At 42.8% G+C, this 21,548-nt stretch overlaps 1 protein-coding gene across 2 annotated transcripts in view; it reads left to right on the top strand.

Moving 5' to 3' along the window:
• Positions 1-21,548, top strand: part of LOC101029016 (uncharacterized) — a 62,410-nt gene that overhangs the window by 4,570 nt on the left and 36,292 nt on the right. For both annotated transcript variants that reach the window (XM_010330414.3, XM_074405372.1), the window contains exons 3-4: positions 2,264-2,416; positions 10,415-10,560. In XM_010330414.3, coding sequence (XP_010328716.3) covers positions 2,264-2,416; positions 10,415-10,560 — 299 coding nt within the window. The remainder of the gene's footprint in view (positions 1-2,263; positions 2,417-10,414; positions 10,561-21,548) is intronic.

Below are 21,548 nucleotides of genomic sequence, written 5' to 3'. Positions count from 1 at the left end.
TGTTTTGGGAAAAGGTTGTTATTATCTTTATTTCAAAGTTAATCTATTAATATACACTAAGTTCCTCCCCAGGTTCATTTGGGCTGTGCTCAGGAATGAGCAAGGACAGTTTGAAGGTTAAAAGCAAAAAGGAGTTGGTTAAGTCAGATTTCTTTCACTGTCATAATTTTCTCGGTTATAATTTTTTGCAAAGGTAATTTCACTTGCAAGCCCAGAGCTGGTTGTGTCACCCGCTCTGCATTCCTGACTGAGTGGAGGGCAAAGCCTGGCTTGCCACTGAGGGCCTGTTCCGCCCTTCTCCTCCCTTCCCACTTTGACCTCCACAGCGGCCCCTCCCACCCCTTCCAAAGGGCCTGATCTCACACCTCTTCCCTGGAAAGGCCACCGGCCCCTCCTCCACATCTGGAAGGTCCAGCTTAAAAGTCAGCACTTCAGTCATCACTGCAGGACCTCTGTTCCCGGGACTCCAGCCACCCCCGCTGACCCCTCCAAGTGAGGGGCTCCTTCTCTCGGCTGCTTCCGGGGTCCCTGCCATGAAGCCAGAACTGCACTCGCCCGCGCCTCCCCTCCTGAGCCGGCTCACTTGGAGTGAGACCAGCAGTCAGAATTCTGACTCCTAAAGCCCCGGGTTTGAGAAAATATTCTGATGTCAGATCTTTTCTGAGATTAAATCTAGGGCTTGGATGTGAGGGGGAAAGAGGAGAGGAGAGGTCAGCACCAAGATGAAATGGGTAACTTCAGAAATGGACACCTCACAGACCAGAAGAGAGGGCCTGGCACTCCAAAGACGGCTGGGCCAGACCCCAACTCTCCCTCTGTACTCTGAACTTCCAACTCCCCGGCAGCTGCTCCCTCCCTCCTTTCCTTCTTCCAAGCCTCCTTCTACCTAGCACCGCCTCCACTCTGCCCTCCCTCCTCTGCCTCCAACATCTCTCTCATCCTTCCTGTCACAGTGCCTTTGCTGGGGTCCCTGCCATGTCTCCCTGCTCATCCCAATGGAAGGCCTTCCCAGAACCAGCCCTTTTTTGGTAAAATTGTTCCTAAGTCATTTTTTTAAAATCTATAGTTCTTATAATCAGCTTCCACTACTTAATTATAAGTGCTAATCATAACTTGTTCAAACCAGTCCCTTCAGCAATATTCAATTATTATTTTTTTCATTGCAATCGCCATCAGAAATGCAATTAACATCATGACCCCATATATGGTATCAGCATGCATCAGTACCACCATAAGGACTGTTTTTATGTTGGGTGAGTTGCTTGGGTGGGGTCTCCGTTATGATTTTGAAAATCATTAAAATAAAGGTCTCATGAGATCATTACTATCCTTAATAAGAGACACTCAGAAAATTTCCCTTCTTTTCTATTTCGTTAAAGTAGAAAAAAGAGGGTGGGTATGGTGGCTTGCACCTATAACCCTAGAACTTTGGGAGGCTGAGTTGGGAGGGTTGCTTGAGTCCAGGAGTTTGCGACCAGCCTGGCCAACATGGTGACATACATCTCTACAAAAAATTAAAGAGTTATCCAAGTAAAATGTCACCCACCTGTAGTCCCAGCTACTTGGGAGGTTGAGGTAGGAAGATTGCTTGAGCCTGGCAGTTTGAGGCTGCAGTGAGCTGTGATCACCCCACTGTACTCCAGCCTGGGTGACAGAGTGAGACTCAGAAGGAAGGGAGGAAGGGAGGGAAGGTTGTAACTGACTAGATTGATTTTCTGACCTAATAACACTAGGTAATCTGCTGGAAAAATCTCTGCCCTGTAGGACTTTTCATGGAGCTTTGAACATGGCAGGAACTTTATAAGTTTGTCTTGCACACTTGATCCAAAGTTAATACTATTTTTTTTTTTTGAGACAGAGTCTCAAAAATGCATTCCACACTGGAGTGCATTTGCATGTCTCAGCTCACTGTAACCTCCTCCTCCCGGGATCAAGCAATTCTCCTGCCTCAGCCTCCTGAGGAGTGAGACTACAGCCATAGCACCACCACACTAGGCTAATTTTTGTATTTTTAGTAGAGATGGGGTTTTACCATGTTGGTCAGGCTGGTCTTGAACTCTTGACCTCAGGTGATCTGCCCATCTCGGTCTCCCAAAATGCTGGGATTACAGGCTTGAGCCACTGTGCCCAGCTCAAAGTCAATACTATTTTAAATGTTCTTCTGATGTTGTTGTGTAATAACAGTATTCCTTTTCCACATATTCAGATGCATAGACTTCTACATATGATATCCACTGTCATGCTGTTTTTTCTTACACTCCAGTTTATGCTTGTAAGACCTGATGACTTCCCACCAAGAATCCCACCAGTTTCCTTGGAACCTTCGCTCATGACAATTCAAGATGAGTGTTACACACTGGAGAAAGAGATCTGCATTTGGGGCCTTCAACTGAGCAACTCAGAGATTGCCAGACTTGTGAGTTACGGTTTTAAAAATATTTCTTCTAACCTTAATATAAGCATATTATATCATGTGTTCCAGCTGTAGTTCATGTGATTACTGATTGATATACTACAAGGTTTTCTCTAAAACCAAAACAAAGCCAACACTATATTTTAAGTTAACAGTAAGTTAAATATTTCAAACATAAAAATGGAGAAAATATTAGAACTGACATGACCCAAATGTAATATACTATTTTTAAAGGTGTAACCTTTGCAGATATTGACAAATATATTATTATATATGCATGCATGTGTTTATTTGCAAAATGGAATTATACTGTGTGTATGATTTTGTGACTCTTTTACTCACATTATATTATCAAGATTTCTCCCCATTTATAAAGTTTGACTGCCATCATATCACATATAACCTTCATTCTCGAAAGACAGTTTTGCTGGATATACAATTATAGATTAACTTTTCTTTTTATTTATTTTTTTTTTTTGGAGACAGAGTCTCACTCTGTTGCCCAGGCTGGAGTGCAGTGGCATGATCTCAGTTCATTGCAGCCTCCATCTCCCAGATTCAAGCAATTCTCCTGCCTCAGCCTCCCCAGTAGCTGAGACCACAGGCATGTGCCACCACACCTCCTAATTTTTGTATTTTTAGTAGAAACAGGGTTTTACCATGTTGGCCAGACTGGTCTTGAACTCCTGACCTCAGGTGATCAACCCACCTTGGCTTCCCAAAGTGCTGGGATTACAGGCATGAGCCATTGCACTAAAATCTTAATAAATGGGTTTAACAGCATTTTTGATAGATTTAGAGAGATAATTAGTAAAATGATGACAGATCATAAGAAAATATCCAGAAAGAATGAAGCATGAAATAACAAAAGAAAGAAAAGTCAAAAGAAAAGGTAAGAGACATAAGTAGATAGGCTGGTTGCTGTGGCTTGCGTCTGTAATCCCAGCATTTTCGGAGGCTGAGGTGGGAGTAACACTTGAGCCCATGAGTTTGAGACCAGCCTGAGCAACATAGCAGGACCTCGTCTCTTAAAAAAAAAAATTAATGAACCAGATGTGGTGGCACACGCCTGTAGTCCCAGCTACTCAGGGAGCTGAGACAGGAGGATTGCTTGAGCCTGGGAGGTGGAGGCTATGGTGAGCCATAACCACATCATTGTACTCCAACCTGGACAAAAAAGCAAGGCCCTGTCTCAAAAAAAAAAAAAAAAAGAAGAAGAAGAAAGAGAGAGACTTAGTAGATAAGTGAGATAATCAATACATGTGTAATTGAAGTCCCAGAAGGAGAAGAGAATGAGAATGAGACAAAAGCAATACTTGAAAAGATAATAGCTAAGAACTTAAACTGATGAAAGACATAAAACACAGATTCAAATAGAGTTGTTAATCCCAAGAAGGTTAAACACAAAGAAAATTTAGAAACATTATAATAGCACTATTAAAGACCAAAGACAAAGAGAAAATATTAAAATTAGTCAATAAATAACACATTACCTTCAAAGGAACTACAATAAAACTGGTATCTGACTTTTCAAAACTGGTATCTGACAGTGGAAGTCAGTTACCAATAGAACATCTTCAAAATCCTGAAGGGAAAATGCCAACTAAGAATTCTATACCCAACAAAAATATTTTTCAAAAATGGAAGTGAAGCAAAGACATTGTCAGACCAACAGAAACTGGAAGAATTTATCTCAAGCAGATCATCCCTAAAAGAAATACTAACACACATTCTTTAAAGAAAAATGATCCCAGACGGAAGGTGGGAGGTGCAGGAAGAATCAAAGAGCCATGAAAATGGCTTTCTTATATTACTTAAAAGACCTGACTGTTAATTTTATATGGAGATATAAGTGGCAAAAAATAAGCAGGATAATCTTGAACACAAAGAACAGAACAGGAGAATTTTCTCTAACAGATATTAACACTTCTTATAGAGCTACAGAAATTAAGGTAGTGTAATATTGCTGCAAGCATAGAAAAGTATACCAATGGAAAAGAATAGAAAGCCTGGAAACAGAGTCGTACCTTTATGGACATTTAATTATTGACAAAGATGACAATGCATGGCATCGAGGAAAAGATGGTCTTTTCAATCAATGATGATAAGGCCATTGGAGATAAGCATGGGGTATAAAGAAGCTTGATCCCTACTTCACATCATACCCCCAAATCAATGCTGATGGATTGCAGAGTTGAAAGGCAAAGCAATAAAGTTTGTAGAACATAATGTTAAAAAAAAAATCATCATGACTTTGGAGTGGAGAAACACTTTTTTAGAAGTATACAAAAAGCACTAATCATAAAAGAAAAGATTGATTAAGTTAGACTCCATTAAAACTAACAACTTTTGTTCACCAAGAATTACCATTAAGAGAGTGAAAAGGCAGGCCACAGAAATGGAAAAGATATTTGCTATGTATATAATCAAAAAGGTTTCTTAGGCAGGATATATATATAACTCCCATACATCATTAAGAGAAAGAAATTATCCAATAGAAACATGGTCAAGAAACTTGAATAGGCACTTACCAAAAAAACTATCAAATAGCCAGTAAAAATATTAGGTGCTCAACCTCATTAGGGATAAATGGAATTCAAATTTAAAACATGAAGGGATACTACTCCACAGCCACTGAAATAGTGAAAATAAAATTCCTCACCATCAAGGGTTGGTGAAGAATTGAAGCAACTGGAATTTTCATACACTGTGGTGGGAGTGTGTATTCACACAGTCACTTGGAAAACTGTACTGCAGTGTCTACTGATTCCAGAGTCTGTTATCCAGCAGTTCCACTCTAGGTAAATATCCAACGTGAATGTATGTACTTGGGCACCAGGAGACTTATGCAAAAATGTTCATGGAAATCAATAACCAGAAACAACGCAAATTTCCATCAACAATAGAATAAATAAAGAAATTGTAGTATATTAATATAGAGGAATGCTATGTGGCAATGAAAATGAACTAATTGTGGCTATACAAAAATAAAATATGATGACTCTTACAAGCATAATGTTGTACAAATGAAGGGAGGCTCAAAAGAATTAATACTGGCCGGGCGCGGAGGCTCATGCCTATAATCCCAGCACTTTGGGAAGCTGAGGCAGGTGGATCATGAGGTCAGGAGATCGAGACCATCCTGGCCAACATGATGAAACCCCATCTCTACTAAAAAATCAAAAAAGTTAGCCAGGCATGGTGGCACATGGATGTAGTCCTGGCTGCTTGGGAGGCTGAGGCAGGGGAATCACTTGAACCTGGGAGACAGAGGCTGAAGTGAGCTGAGATCAGGCCACTGCACTCCAGCCTGCTGACAGAGAAAGACCCTGTCTCAAAAAAAAAAAAAAAAAAGAATGAATACTATATGTTTGAATTTATGTAAAGTTCAAAAAACAGGTACAATTCTAATGTTTGATTATGACAAAATTATGTTTAGGGAAGAAGGAGGAAGTAGAGAACAGGTAAGGAAACTAGCAGTCATTTTCTAGGCTCTTTTTAAAAAAATCCCTTGTTTTATTTCTTTGAATGTGTTCAAGTCATTTTCTATTCTGTCTAATTGTTTCAATCATCTGAATTATTTGGGGGTCTGATATTGTTATCTCTTGCTTCTACTGGCTTTTACCCATGGTGACACCAATTTGTGTGTTTTGTGATTTCTTTTCTACTGTTAACTCATATTTCCAGGGAAAATGGTTGTGGCAATTTCTTGAGCTCAAGTTTGAAGAGAGCTTCCTCTTCAGGGTGTGAATTTGTGTCTGCCATTCACTCTGGGTGCTACCATCCCAGGGTTGCATTCAATTAAATTCTTGACTTGAGATTTCTTTGAACCATCCAGATGGTTAATTAATGCAGAGTACAAAACTGTATTTGAGCTAGTCTGTGAGTTCTCAGGGGACACGTTTTTCCTTATATTTTTTAGTCTGAGATAGGCAGTTTTCCCCAGGGTCCTTTGGGAAAAGGGAGAATTGGGTTTTTATTCTAGCCATCCTTACTCTAAGAGAATAAAACTATTGGCCCACTTTGTATTTTGGGCCGTAACTTCACGCAGCATTTTCTACCTGACGCCTTGTCTCCAGTGGCTATGACTTTATTTTCTATCCCCTGGGCTCCAGGATCCATGAAAACCAACTGCTGTTTGATGGACGCTCTCAAAGGAAAAGCTGGCGTCAGTGCCCTGTGTACCCCACTGGGCTCCCATTTTCTCTCATTCGTTGACCTTTGGGTATTCCTCATTAAACTGCCAGCAAATCGACACATTTTGAAGAGAGATTTTTTTTTTTAATTCTTAGAAGAAAACAGAGGAAAAGCTTTATGACCTTGGATTTGGCAATTATTTCTTGGAAATGACACCAAAGGCACAGGCAGAAAGAAAGAAAAAGTAGATAAATTGGACTACATCAATAGGTAAAACTTCTATACATCAAAGGATGTAATCAACAAAGTGAAGAGGCAAACTTATGAACTGGGAGGAATTAATTGCAAGTTAGGTATCTGATAAGGGGTTAACATCTAGAATATATTTGTAAAAACTGCTACAACTTGGCTGGGCATGGTGGCTCATGTCTGTAATCCCAGCACTTCTGGAGGCCGAGTCAGGCAGATTGTTTGAGTCTAAGAGTTCGAGACCAGCCTAGCACCATGGTGAAACCCTATCTCTACAAAGAATTAGCCTGGCATGCTGGCATGCACCTGTAGTCCCAGCTGCTCAGGAGGCTGAGGCAGGAGGATTGCCCGAGCCCAGGAGGTAGAGGCTGCAGTGAGCTGGGATCACACCACTGCACTCCAGCCTGTGTGACAGAGTGAAACCCTGTCAACAAAACAAAACAAAACAAAACAACTGCTACAACTCAACAAAAAAACAGCAAGCAACCTGATTTCCTTCCTTCCTTCCCTCCTTCCTTTCTTCCTTCCTTCCCTCCTTCCTCCCTCCCTCCCTCCCTCCTTCCCTCTCTCCCTTCCTTCCTCCCTCCCTCCCTTCTTTTCTCCCTGCCTTCCTCTCTCCCTTCCTCCCTCCCTCCCTCCCTTCTTCCCTCCCTCCCTCCCTTCCTCCCTTCCTTTCTTCCTTCTCTCCCTCCCTTCCTCCCTTCCTCCCTCCCTCCCTCCCTCCCTTCCTTCCTCCCTCCCTCCCTCCCTTCTTCCCTCCCCCCCTCCCTTCTTTCCTCCCTTCCTCACTTCCTCTCTTAGTGTCTCACTGTGTCACCCAGGCTGGCGTGCAGTGGTGCAATCAATCTCACCTGACTGCAACCTCTGCCTCTCAGGTTCAAGTGATTCTCATGCATCAGTCTCCCAAGTAGCTGAGACTACAGGTGCACACCACCACACCCGGCTAGTTTCTTTTGTTTTGTTTTTATAGTAGAGACAGGGTTTTACCATGTTGGCCAGGCTGGTCTCAAATGCCTGCCCTCTAGCAATCCACCCGCCTTGGCCTCCCAAAGTGCCGGGATTATAGGCAAAAGCCACCACGCCTGGCCACAACCTCATTTAAAACAGGCAAGGAATTTAACTTGACATTCATCAAAGAAGATATACAAATGGCCAATACATGCATGAAAAAATGTTCAACATCACTAATCACTAAGGAAATGCAAATCAAAACCACAATGACATGCCAATCTCGCTATTAAAAAAACAGAAGTAACAAATGTTGATGAGGATGTGGAAAAGTTGTAACCTTGTGCACTGTTGGTGACAATGTGAAATGGTGCAGCTAGTATGGAAAACAGTATGACGTTTCCTCAAAAACATAAAAATAGAATCACCATATAATTCAGCAACATCACTTGTGAATATATGCCCCCAAAAATTAAAAGCAGGATCTCAGAGAGAGATTTCTGTATCCATGCGGACAGCAGCATTATTCATGATAGCCAAAAGGTGGAAGCCACCGAAGTGTCTATTAACAGCTGAATGAATAAACAGAATGTGGTGTATACAGACAATGGAATATTATTCAGCCTTAAAAAGGAAGGAAATTCCGATACACACTGCTGCAGCATGAGATGAATCTTGAGGACATTGTGCTAAGTGAATAAGCCAGTTACAAAATGACAAACACTGTATAATTCCACTTGCACCATGGAGCTAGGGTAGTCAGATTTATATATAGAGAAAATAGAATGGGGGTTACCAGGGCCTGCGAAAAGAGGAGAATAGGGAGTGAGTTTCAGTTTTGCAAGATGAAAAGAGTTCTGGAGACGGATGGTGGTTAGGACTGCACAGCAATGCAAATGCTTGATGCCACTGAACTGGATACTTAAAAATGGCTTAGGTGGTAAATGTTGTGTGCATTTTGCCACAGTCTTAAAGTTATTTTAAATATGTAGCCTGCAATTTTAGTTGCTTTTATTCAGAGCATCAGTCAGAGTACCCAGTCTGCTCAAGCTGGAAATAAGATGTTGTCCATGCAAGTTAAAAGTGATTCTTGGCTGGGCAAGGTGGCTCATGCCTGTAATCCCAACATTTTGGTAGGCCGAGGCGGGTGGATCATGAGATCAGGAGTTCAATACCCACCTGGCCAACATGATGATGCAGGAGAATTGCTTGAACCCAGGAGGCAAAGGTTGCAGTGAGCCGAGATTGCGCCGTTGCTCTCCAGCCTGGGTAACAGGTAAGACTCTGCCTAAACAAAACAAAACAAAACAAAACAGAAATCCTTAGCAGTTCCTTAAAGGTACCCCTCTTGCTAATCTGGAGACTGCTGAGGAATTCTGTCTTGGATAGCATGGTCCTTGCCATGGCAGTATTGGTGCCAAAGGAGTGATGGTGCAAACCTCTGATTAGGAGCTTTAGGACCCAATCAAGAGCCTGTTTGGCACAGACCGATGTTAACATGGGCACTGACATGCCACATTGGCTCCTCTGTCCGAAACATGCTTGCAGAATCCAGCCCAGCACTCAAACCAGGCACCTCTCATTAAAGAGGCCTTGGGCACCAGCTCTGTAGTTAAGGTTGCAAGCGCCTTTTTAATCTCTGCCGAAGTATAATTTGGAATCCTATATCTGACCATGTCATTACCTCAAAAAACCTGGAATTCTCCAAACTCCACCAAAGCCTCTTCTAGGCTTAAATTCTGAACTGAAGGGATCCTCAGGTTGCGGTGGCTCTAATTGCTAAAAGGTGGCCTGTTCACGACATTCTCATGATTTACATTTTAAAATACTCTCTCCTTTCATTGGGTGAGGATTTAACTGTCATTGGTACCCACTGTTACCACAGGAAGTGACCTGGCTGTGGGCCCTCTGCACAGGAAACTGTGGGAACTTGGGCTGGCTTTGGCGCTGGCTCCAGGGCTCATGTGTTGACTCCAATCCAGATGCTTCCATATGAGGAGCTCCTAGTTGCTGAATCTGCACAGTCCAGTTCTCAGTAGACCTCCAACTCCTAATCATATTTAGGGCTATGGCCGGGCGAGGGGACTCACACCTGTAATCCCAGCACTTTGGGAGGCTGAGGCAGGCGAATCACCCAGGTTTAGGAGTTTGAGACCATCCTGGCCAACATGGTGAAACTCGTCTCTTCTAAAATTACAAAAATTAGCTGGGCGTGGTGGCAGGCACCTATAATCCCAGCTACTCAGGAGGCTGAGGCAGGAGAATCGTTTGAACCCAGGAGGCGGAGGTGGCAGTGAGCCAAGATCATGCCCTTGCACTCCAGCCTGGTGGACAAGAATGAAACTGAGTCTTTAAAAAAAAAAAAAAAAGGACTATGAATGACAGATGCTTTAACTATTATAATTTTTATTTAGTTATTAGAAGTTTGGCATAGTCACACCTCTCTACTGAAAATAACACAATCAGGCCAGGCGCAATGGCTCACGCCTGTAATCCCAACTGATGTGCTCAGTAGGCCTATTTTTTATGACATGGCTTATTATTAATTATTCTGATTATTTCTTTATTATTTTATGACTCGGTATATTATTTCATCAGCTGAAAACCTTAAACCCAAATCTGAGGAGGTAGAACTAACTGAACAATGTGCTCCGCTCCCTTCCCCAGCGAGCTGTACCTCGATGGCAATTACTTGGAATATTCCGGAGCATTGGCTCTTCTCAGGCCCAGAGCAGACTACGCAGAGATGCAGGGGAAAGACCAGCCTGCCCCTGCCTCACCAGACACTGGAAATCCCCCTCCGCGGCTCCAAGGTAAGTGCTGGGGAACTTGGCACTACAGTCCTGTTGGGGCCACCTAAAAGGAGGGCGCTTTGCTCTCTGATTAAAAGTGACCTCAGTGGTCAAGTCTGATTCTTCTTCTTGAGTATATGTGGGACACAAAGTAATGGCTCCCAAAGATTCTTTGCCCTAATCATCAGAACCTGTGAATATGTCACCTCACATGGCAAACGCGACTCTGCCCGTAAGTTAAGGATGAAATAGGAAGATCATCTTGGATCATCCTCATGGGTCCAGTGTAATCACGAGGATCTTTCTAGGAGGGAGGCAGGAGAGTTCGAGGAGATGTGGCCATGGAAGCAGAGGTTGGAGTGACGTGAGGATGGGGCCAGGAGCCGGGGAACGTGGGCAGCCTCTACAATGTGGAAAAGGCAAGCAAAGTAATTTTCCTCGGGGCCTTTAAAGGAATACAACTCTGTTGACACCTTGACTTTCACCTTTAAGACCTATTTCAGAGTTCAGACCTCCAGCACTATAAGATCTGAAACTTGTATTGTTTTAAGGCACTAAGTGTGTGGTCATTTGCAACAGCCGCAAGAGAAAGCTACTAGTGTGTTAATCAGATTCTTTAGGTTAAAAGTGAAAGCAACCCAAACAGAATTAAAGACGAGTATGGGTTTATTGGCTCACATAACTGTGACATCCATGGGTACAGCTGTCTTCAGAGATGGCCGAATTCAGGGGCTCATACCACCTCATTAGGAGACTCAGAATATGCTGCTCTTGACTCTACTTCCCTTCCAAGGGTTGGTCTTCCTTCTTCTGGCTGCAGCCAGGCTTTCTCCAAGCAGGAAAAGACAGCTGATGTGCCCGCCAACAGTCCCAGGGCTGTATCATCATGACTATCATCAACCAGAAAGTAAAGGCTTCTTTCTTCCAATGACTATGTGTCAGATCCCATAGGAAGATTCTGATTGGCCCTCCTTGGGTCACATACCTACCTCTTGGCCCAATCTCAGGTCAGGGTGAACTGTGATTGGCCAGGATGCAGCCCACACCCATCCTTGGAGGGTAGAGCACTGTGCCCAGCAGCCCTGCCAGCACCACCGGATTTGCAGTGGGGAATTGGCAGTGCCCCAAAGAGTAGACAGATGGGAGGAAAAATGCAGGACAGGCCAGAACAACAGCTGCTTACTCCCCTGTAAATGGTTTTCCATAGCTGACATTTAACTTCAGCTGACAGCCACATATTGGGCAGTGGGGTTGAGAGTAGATGGGGGAAGAGAAGCTAAATCTGGCAACCCTACTCCATTCCCATCACTTGTGAACAAGATTTTCTCAGCACTTCAACTACAACAATGAAAAATAGAAATAGAATTGATGCTAAACTGTGCCTCATGCTAGCAGTAATATTCAATGGATACGTGAATTAACTATAAAAACAAATAGGCCAGGTGTTATGGCTCACACCTGTAATCCCAGCACTTTGGGAGGCTAAGGTGGGCAGAACACGAGGTCAAGAGATCAAGACCATCATGGCCAACATGGTGAAACCTCCTCTCTACTAAAAATACAAAATCTAGCTGGGCGTGGTGGTGCGCCTGTAATCTCTCAGCTACTTGGGAGGCTGAGGTGCGAGAAATCACTTGAACCCTGGGACACGGAGGTTGCAGTGAGCCAAGATTGCGCCACTGTACTCAGCCTGGGTGACAGAGCAAGACTCCATCTCAAAATAAAATGTAAATAAAGCAGCACCGTCCATCTCACAGAGCAATGCATTCAGAATTTATTTTTGTATGTAATTAGGATCAATTTCATACTTCTAAAAATTGATGAATAACTGGAGAAGAAACTTTTAGTACTTTAGAGCCTTATAATTCCAATATTTTTTTTGATTTTTTGAGACAGGGTCTCACTCTGTCACCCAGGGTGGTGTGCAGTGGTGCGATCTCTGCTCACTGCAACCTCCGCCTCCCAGGTTCGAGCAATTCTCCTACCTCAGCCTTCCAAGTAGCCGAGGCAAAGGTCACTACCATGCCTGGCTAATTTTTGTATTTTTAGTAGAGACGGGGTTTCTCTACGCTGGCTGAGCTGGTCTCAAACCCCTGGACTGCAGCAATCCACCCACCTCAGCTTCCCAAAGTGCTGGGATTACACATATGAGCCACTGCACAGAGCCTGATCCCAAGACATTTTTAAATTTGAGTATTTGTACATGTAGCATTTTTATTACAGAGAAGTATTACAGGATTAGCTATAAAATATGTTTTAATACAAGACTTTACAGAATAAATAGAATGGAAATAAAAGTAAAACACAAGAAAAGGGAATAATAATGTCAATTGCTAAAGAAGAGTTTGCTCATGTTTGCTGTTGTTGCAGTGTTCTGGTGAGTGAGGGCGAGTATCAAATGGTTTGGTTTAGATTCCATTTGATTCACTAAAGGGAATGATATAACAGATTTTATGTTTAAATGTTACTATTTGCCATATTCTAAAAATCTCTTTTGAAAATTCAAAAGTGATGATGAAAAACTCAGATACCAACCTAAAAATGTGCAAGATGGTACATAAACTTTTTAATATTCCTCTAGGATGTTATAAGAGCAAAATGTTTGAGACCAATGCTCTGTGAAGCTAAATGTTTGATCTCCTAAGCTACTCCCAGACCTCTTGGTAACTCTTCCTTCTGGTCAGAGTCAGGCACAGTGGCTTTCAGTTGATGACAACCAAAGGGCCCAAATGCCTTAGAACCCAGTGACAAGTTTGTTTCTTTTCTTTTTTAAAAAAAATTTTTTGTTGCATTTTAGGTTTGGGGGTATATGTGAAGAACATGCAAGATAGTTGCATAGGTACACACATGGCAGCGTGATTTGCTGCCTTCCTCCCCATCACCTATATCTGGCATTTCTCCCCATGATATCTCTCCCCAACTCCCCACCCCCAGCTGCCCCTCCCCTATTTCCCCCCAAGAGACCCCAGTGTGTGATGCTCCCCTCCCTGTGTCCATGTGTTCTCATTGTTCAACACCTGCCTATGAGTGAGAACATGTGGTGTTTTGTTGGGAACGAGAGGGGTAAGAAACACTGCGGGTACCTGCCTTCCAATAACTAGGGGTAAGAGCAGTAAAAAGACGCCAGAGAGACGTGTAGGTGCGGCCAGAGGAGGTAGAAAAAATAGGAGTGGCCCAGCCACCAGGGGACTGGTACCCGTCAAAGGAGGTGGAGAGCGGCGCAGGGAGAGACCAATCATAAAGAGTGAAACCAGTAGAAAGGGTATAGGTAAGGGCAGTGCGGTGTTTAGGGTAGCAGAGTTTCCAGGGGGGAGAGGGGTCAAGAGAGGAGTTAACAACATGGCAGAGAGAGCGGGGAATAGACGGGAAATCAGGAGAGGAAGAATTCCATGACTCTTTGATACCAAGATAGGTGAGAAGCCAGTCCCTAGCATAGAAAGAGGTTTCGCCCTTAAGGAGGGCAGAAGGGCCTTCAAATGTGGTGAGATGCTTCATTCCTAATTCAAAGCAAAAGGGACCATTGGTAGAGGGGAGAACAGGTAAGAAGGGAATGCGATTATTGAGAGTGAGTTGGTCCCATATTTTCGACGCATAAAAACACATAGGGAGAGAAGCAGCTTGGGCAAAATAGGAATAATTGGCAGTTTGAGGGGTAATATGAGTGGAGGAAGGGAAGCCAAAAAGAGAAGTGTCATTCAAATAAACAGGAAAAGCAGGGTCAGTCCAGGTAACAGGACGGAGGATAGGAGGGTCAGGGACATAAGCCCAAAGGATTTGAGAAGAATCAGCAGAGTGAGCATGGGAGGGGGAAACCTGGCAGGACAATATAGCCATCATGGCAATAAACATGACTGCAGGGGAACGGGAGTGTCCTTGTTCAAGAACAAGCTGGGTCGCTTCGGCAGTCAGACGGCGAAGTTGAGACCAGGTCGGCAGGGCACTGCCGTGGAATGGTGTGCAGATTCGTTGTGTCTGTCTCAGGCGGCGGCGTCTCCGGTGGGGTGGCGGTGTCAGTGTTAGGCGACGAAATCGAGCAATTAGGGCGTTTGCTCTGCCGTCGAACTGGTCCATGCTTGACAAGACATTCAGGTACCCAAATTGGCGAGGCAGCAGACCTGGGAAAAACACAAACATGTCCTCGTCCCCAGATGAGGACTGGATCTGGTCCATGCCATTGGTTAGCTAAAGGATCTTTCTACAAGACCTCTGCCATAGCCTTATCCTGAGGGTGCCAGAAACGGTTGGCGGCGGAGAAGCCATTGGCATCCAAAGTTAAGAAATTTAGGACATATAAGGCATGACGCAACCAGTTGTGGGGCGTCTTATGAATAAAGTGAAGGGTACTACCATGTTTGAGTTTGTGTAGTAAAGTTTTGAGGACAGCGTGGGAGCGTTCCACAACACCCTGACCCTGAGGATTAAAGGGAATGCCAGTGCGATGACAAATCTGAAACTGAGAACAAAAGTTAGCAAAACCTTTGCTGGTATAGGCAGGGCCATTATCAGTCTTTAAAATCTTGGGGGGTCCTATAATAGAGAAAACTTGTAAACAGTGAGAAATAACATCCTTCACAGCTTCACCTGTATGAGCAGAGGCCACAACAAAATGAGAATAGGTGTCAATGGTAACATGTACATATTGTAATTTACCAAAGGGTGTAAAGTGAGTGACATCCATTTGATAAATATGGCCTGCCTGCAAGCCCCGAGGATGAACCCCGTGATGTTGGGTAACAGGCAGGTGAGGCAAACAAGCCATACAGATTTTAACAATTTGTCGAGCCTGCTCTCTGGTTATCTTAAATTGCAAACGAAGGCTGTGCGCACTTCGGTGATGCAGCGCATGAGAAGCCTCAGCCTGTTGGATAGGAGATAAAACAGGGAAAACATGTTGAGTTAGTTGATCAGCAAACGAATTACCCTCAGTCAGGGGGCCAGGCAGGGTAGAGTGAGCCCTGATATGTCCTATAAAGAAAGGATGAAAACGTTTTCTCACCGCTTGCTGCAAGGGAAGGAGGAGATGAATTATTGGAGAGGAGTCTGAAAAGGAAAGAGGAGCAGTTTCTAAATTTTGTATCAAATTAACCACATACTGACTGTCAGAATAGATATTTAAGGGTGTATCCCAATTTTCTAAAACATGCTGGACTGCCAGTAACTCCACACGCTGTGCCGAATGTTCATTTGTCTGGAAGGAAAACGGCTGTTAGTTGACCGTTCCAGCTGCAATCCCAGAAGAGGAACCATCAGTAAAGGCTAAAGAAGCAGAAGGCAAGGGCGATTTAACACAGGTTTGTGGAAAGATAAGAGAGCACTGTGAATAAAATTGTAATAGTTTATCAGCAGGATAATGACACAAAATTTGTCCTGAAAAACCTGCAAAAGCAATTTGCCAAGAGTCAGAAAACTGCCACAGCCACTGCTGTTGGGCATTAGTATATGGAATGACAATTTTCAAAGGGTCAGTGCCAAACAAAGTTAAGGCACGTTGCCTGCCCTTAGCAACCAACGTAGCCACCAGATCAAAGTAAGGGGAAAGAACTTTACCACGACTGGCTGGAAGATGGATCCATTCCAAAATCCCTTGTTGCCAAAAAACTCCAGTAGTGGTGTAAGCAGCGCGAAGAATGCAGTAACACCATGGCATATTGTCTTTAATTCTGGTCAATTTTTGTTCCCCACTCTCGCTGCCATGTTGTTAACTCCTCTCTTGACCCCTCTCCCCCCTGGAAACTCTGCTACCCTAAACAACGCACTGCCCTTACCTATACCCTTTCTACTGGTTTCACTCTTTATGATTGGTCTCTCCCTGCACCGCTCTCCACCTCCTTTGACCGGTACCAGTCCCCTGGCCGCTGGGCCACTCCTATTTTTTCTACCTCCTCTGGCCGCACCTACATGTCTCTCTGGTGTCTTTTTACTGCTCTTACCCCTAGTTATTGGAAGGCAGGTACCCACAGTGTTTCTTACCCTTCTCGTTCCCAACATTATGTTCAAGCTTGTGTTGCTTCTCCTTACGCCTTACTTTATGGTCATGTTAACATTTCCGTCTCTTCTGGTCACTACCATATTTCTTGCCCTTCTTGCACTCTTACCAACTGCATTGATTGCTCTATTTTTCCTACCCATACTATTCTCATCGTTCATCAACCCCCTTATGTTATGCTTCCTGGTAATGTTTCTGGCCCCTGGTATGATGAATATAGCCTGCAAATTTTACATGACATCCGTGATTTAATTGTCCGCCCCAAACGTTTTCTGGGTATTCTGATTGCTAGTATTTTGACTATTGTTAGTGTTGTGGCCACGGCTGCCACAGCAGCTGTAAGTTTAGCTCACAGTGTTCAAGCTGCCACATTTGTTAACCATCTAGCCCACAATGTTTCTGTTTCTTTGGGTACTCAAATTGATATTGATTCTAAATTGGAGGCTAAGCTTAATGCTTTAGAACAAACTGTTACTGTTTTGGGTGACAAGGTTCATAATCTTCAGTCTCGTCTCCGTTTCCGTTGTCATGCTGATTATAATTCCATTTGTGTTACTAGTGCTCCTTATAATGACTCAGAATGGGACTGGCCTCTGGTCTGTGCCCATCTACAAGGCATTTGGAGTCACAACAATCTGTCTTTGGACATTTTTGGCTTACAGCGTCAAATTCATGCTATTGACTTTTCTCGCAGACAGCTGCCGCAGGATGCCGCTATTGCCCGCGACATTGTGGACACGTTGTCCTCTTGGACTCGTGGTTTTCATTTACCTTCCCTTTCTGCCTTAGTTGGCATTGGAGGTTTTCTCCTTGTACTCATCATTCTCTTGCCGTTCCTCTTCCGCCTTGTGTTCTCCTCCCTCCAGCACCTTCAGCTCAAACTTTTTGAGCTGCATTTAAAAACAAAAAAAGAGGGAATTGTGGGGAACACTCCCGTGTGAGACCCCTAAAAGGCGTGAGTCTCACTATACGGTGAGTTTGATCCCAAACACAGTTTCCTACTGGAGGCAGTCGAGCTATCCGGAAATATAGGAACTGAAAGATGAATGATCAGTTTCTAATATCAACCACAATATCGTTTGGGCCTAAAATTATGTGTCACTGCTAGACCGAGTAACCCCCTACCAGCAACCAGTTCCTGCTTTTAACCTTTTTATGACTTTAAGAATAAGTTTTAACCTTTACTTACCTAACTGCCTTGTACTCTAGATAATGGTTTAACTGTCGATATTTGCAAAGAAAAATGCCACCATAAGGGATGGCTTTGATTCCTGACTCAGAGATTCCTGAATGGGGAAGTTGAGTTAAGTTGAGTCAGGAGTAGACAAAGGAGAATCCGATTAAAAGATATTCTGATGAGCAAAACCAAAAAACCTTTTCACATCTCAGTTTTAAAACAGGGTCAAACCAGAGATACCTGCAGCCAGGAGGAATAATGTTTGGATATAAACAAGCTTTGTGAATAATGTTTGGATATAAACAAGCTTTGTGAATAATGTTTGGATATAAACAAGCTTTGTGAATAATGTTTGGAAACAAACTTTGTGATTGTAGAAAATTTTGTTACTTTTTACAACCATTGATCGCATATCTGACTTCTCTATTGTATAGGCCATGTGAGGCATACATTTGCATTTCCTCTTACTATGACATAAACCAGAGCCAAGAAAGTGTATTTATTCCTGGCCTTTGAAAAATAAAATTTGCTGTTTAGGCACAGCCTATCAGCCCTCCAGACACCTCACTTTCTCTCTCTCTGTCTTTATTATTTTTCCAGGCACACTCCCTCTTCCAGGTATTGGGACCCTCTTGCAGGTCGAGAGACCCCCGGGCAGACGTGCCTACCCGTCCCGGACGGTCCACGACAGTGTTTGATTTTCTGCTCTTGTGTCAGTTTGCTGAGAATGATGATTTCCAGGTTGATCCATGTCCCTACGAAGGACACGAACTCATCGTTTTTGATGGCTGCATTATATTCCATGGTGTATATGTGCCACATTTTCCCTGTCTAGCCTGTCATCGATGGGCACTTGGTTTGGTTCCAGGTCTTTGCTGTTGTAAACAGTGCTGCAATGAACATTTGTGTGCACGCGTCCTTATGGTAGAACGATTTATAATCCTTTGGATATATACCCAGTAATGGGATTGCTGGGTCAAATGGAATTTCTATTTCTAGGTCCTTGAGGAATCACCACATTGTCTTCCACAATGATTGAACTAATTTACACTCCCACCAACAGTGTAAAAGTGTTCCTATTTCTCCACATCCTCTCCAGCATCTGTTGTCTCCAGATTTTTTATTGATCGCCATTCTAACTGGCGTGAAATGGTATCTCAGTGTAGTTTTGATTTGCATTTCTCTAATGACCAGTGATGATGAGCATTTTTTCCTATGTTTGTTGGCCTCATGTACGTCTTCTTTTGTAAAGTGTCTGTTCATATCCTTCGCCCACTTTTGAATGCGCTTGTTTATTTTTTTTCTTGTAAATCTGTTTTAGTTCCTTGTAAATTCTGGGTATCAGCCCTTTGTCAGATGGGTAGACTGCAAAAATTTTTGCCCATTCTGTTGGTTGCTGATTCACTGTAATGACTGCTTCTTTTGCCATGCAGAAGCTGTGGAGTTTGATTAGGTCCCATTTGTCTGTTTTGGCTTTTGTTGCCAATGCTTTTTGTGTTTTGGTCATGAAGTCCTTGCCTATGCCTATGTCCTGAATGGTTTTGCCTAGATTTTCTTCTCGGGTTTTTATGGTGTTAGGTCTTATGTTTAAGTCTTTAATCCACCTGGAGTTAATTTTTGTGTAAGGTGTCAGGAAGGAATCCAGTTTCTGCTTTCTGCACATGGCTAGCCAGTTTTCCCAACACTGTTTATTAAACAGGGAATCCTTTCCCCATTGCTTGTTTTTGTCATGTTTGTCAAAGATTGGATGGTTTCAGATATGTTGTGTTGCCTCCAAGGCCTCTGTTCTGTTCCATTGGTCTATATCTCTGTTTTGGTACCAGTACCATGCTGTTTTGATTACTGTAGCCTTGTAGTATAGTTTGAAGTCCAGTAGTGTGATGACTCCTGCTTTGTTCTTTTTGCTTAGAATTGACTTGGCTATGCGGGCTCTCTTTTGGTTCCATAGGAAGTTTAAGTTGTTTTTTTCCAGTTCTGTGAAGAAGGTCATTGGTAGTTTGATGGGGATAGCTTTGAATCTGTAAATTACTTTGGGCAGTATGGCCATTTTCACGATATTGATTCTTCCTAACCATGAGCATGGAATGTTTCTCCATCTGTTTGTGTCCTCTCTTCTTTCATCGAGCAGTGGTTTCTAGTTCTCCTTGAAGAGGTCCTTTACGTTCCTTTTAGTTGTATTCCTAGGTGTTTTATTCTCTTTGTAGCAGTTGTGAATGGCAGTTCATTCTTGATTTGGCTCTCTTTAAGTCTGTTATTGGTGTATAGGAATGCCTGTGATTTCTGCACATTGATTTTGTATCCTGAGACTTTGCTGAAGTAGCTTACCAGTTTAAGGAGATTTTGGGCTGAGACAATGGGGTCTTCTAGACATACAATTATGTCATCTGCACATAGAGACCATTTTACTTCCTCCTTTCCTATTTGAATACCCTTTATTTCTTTTTCTTTCCTGATTGCTCTGGCTAGAACTTCCAGTACTATATTGGATAGGAGTGGTGAGAGAGGGCATCCTTGTCTAGTGCCAGATTTCAAAGGGAATGCTTCCAGTTTTTGCCCATTCAGTATGATATTGGCTGTCGGTTTGTCATAAATAGCTTTTATTATTTTGAGATACATTCCATCAATACCTAGTTTATTGAGGGTTTTTAGCATAAAGGGCTGTTGAATTTTGTCAAAGGCCTTCACTGCATTAACTGAGATAATCATGTGATTTTTGTCTTTGGTTCTGTTTATGTGGTGAATTATGTTTATAGACTTGCATATGTTGAACCAGCCTTGTATCCCTGGGATGAAGCCTATTTGATCATGGTGGATAAGCTTTTCGATGTGCTGTTGCAGTCGGCTTGCCAGTATTTTATTGAAGATTTTTGCATCTATGTTCATCATGTATATTGGCCTGAAGTTTTCTTTTCTTGCCGAGTCTCTGCCGGGTTTTGGTATCAGGATGATGTTGGTATCATAAAACGATTTGGGAAGGATTCCCTGTGTTTGGATTATTTGGAATAGTTTCAGAAAGAATGGTACCAGCTCCTCTTTGTATGTCTGGTAGAATTCGGCTGTGAACCCATCTGGACCTGGGCTTTTTTTGGGTGGTAGGCTCTTAATTGCTGCCTCAACTCCAGACCTTGTTATTGGTCTATTCAGGGTTTCGACTTCTTCCTGGTTTAGGCTTGGGAGGATGCAAGTGTCCAGGAATTTATCCATTTCTTCCAGGTTTACTAGTTTATGTGCATAGAGTTGTTTGTAATAATCTCTGATGATGGTTGAATTTCTGTGGAATCTGTGGTGATATCCCCTTTATCGTTTTTTATTGCATCTATTTGATTATTCTCTCTTTTCTTTTTTATTAATCTGGCTAATGGTCTGTCTATTTTGTTGATCTTTTTGAAAAACCAGCTCCTGGATTTTTTCATTTTTTGAAGGGTTTTTTTGTGTCTCTATCTCCTTCAGTTCTGCTCTGATCTTAGTTATTTCTTGTCTTCTGCTAGGTTTTGAGCTTTTTTTGATCTTACTCCTCTAGCCCTTTCAATTTTGATGATAGGGTGTCAATTTTAGATCTCTCTTTGCTTCTCATGTGGGCATTTATTGCTATATATTTTCCTCTAGAGACACTTTAAATGTGTCCCGGAGATTCTGGTATGTTGTGTCTTTGTTCTCGTTGGTTATGAAGAACATCTTTATTTCTGCCTTCATTTCATTGTTTATCCAGTCAACATTCAAGAGCCAGTTGTTGAGTTTCCATGAAGCTGTGCAGTTCTGAGTTAGTTTCTGAATCCTCAGTTCTAACTTGATTGCACTGTGGTCTGAGAGACTGTTTGTTACGATTTCCGTTCTTTTACATTTTCT

Source organism: Saimiri boliviensis, chromosome 9 (assembly GCF_048565385.1).
Source record: "Saimiri boliviensis isolate mSaiBol1 chromosome 9, mSaiBol1.pri, whole genome shotgun sequence".
NCBI lineage: Eukaryota > Metazoa > Chordata > Mammalia > Primates > Cebidae > Saimiri > Saimiri boliviensis.
Note: the sequence above shows the minus strand (reverse complement) of the source record. Positions and strands in the feature narration are given on the sequence as shown.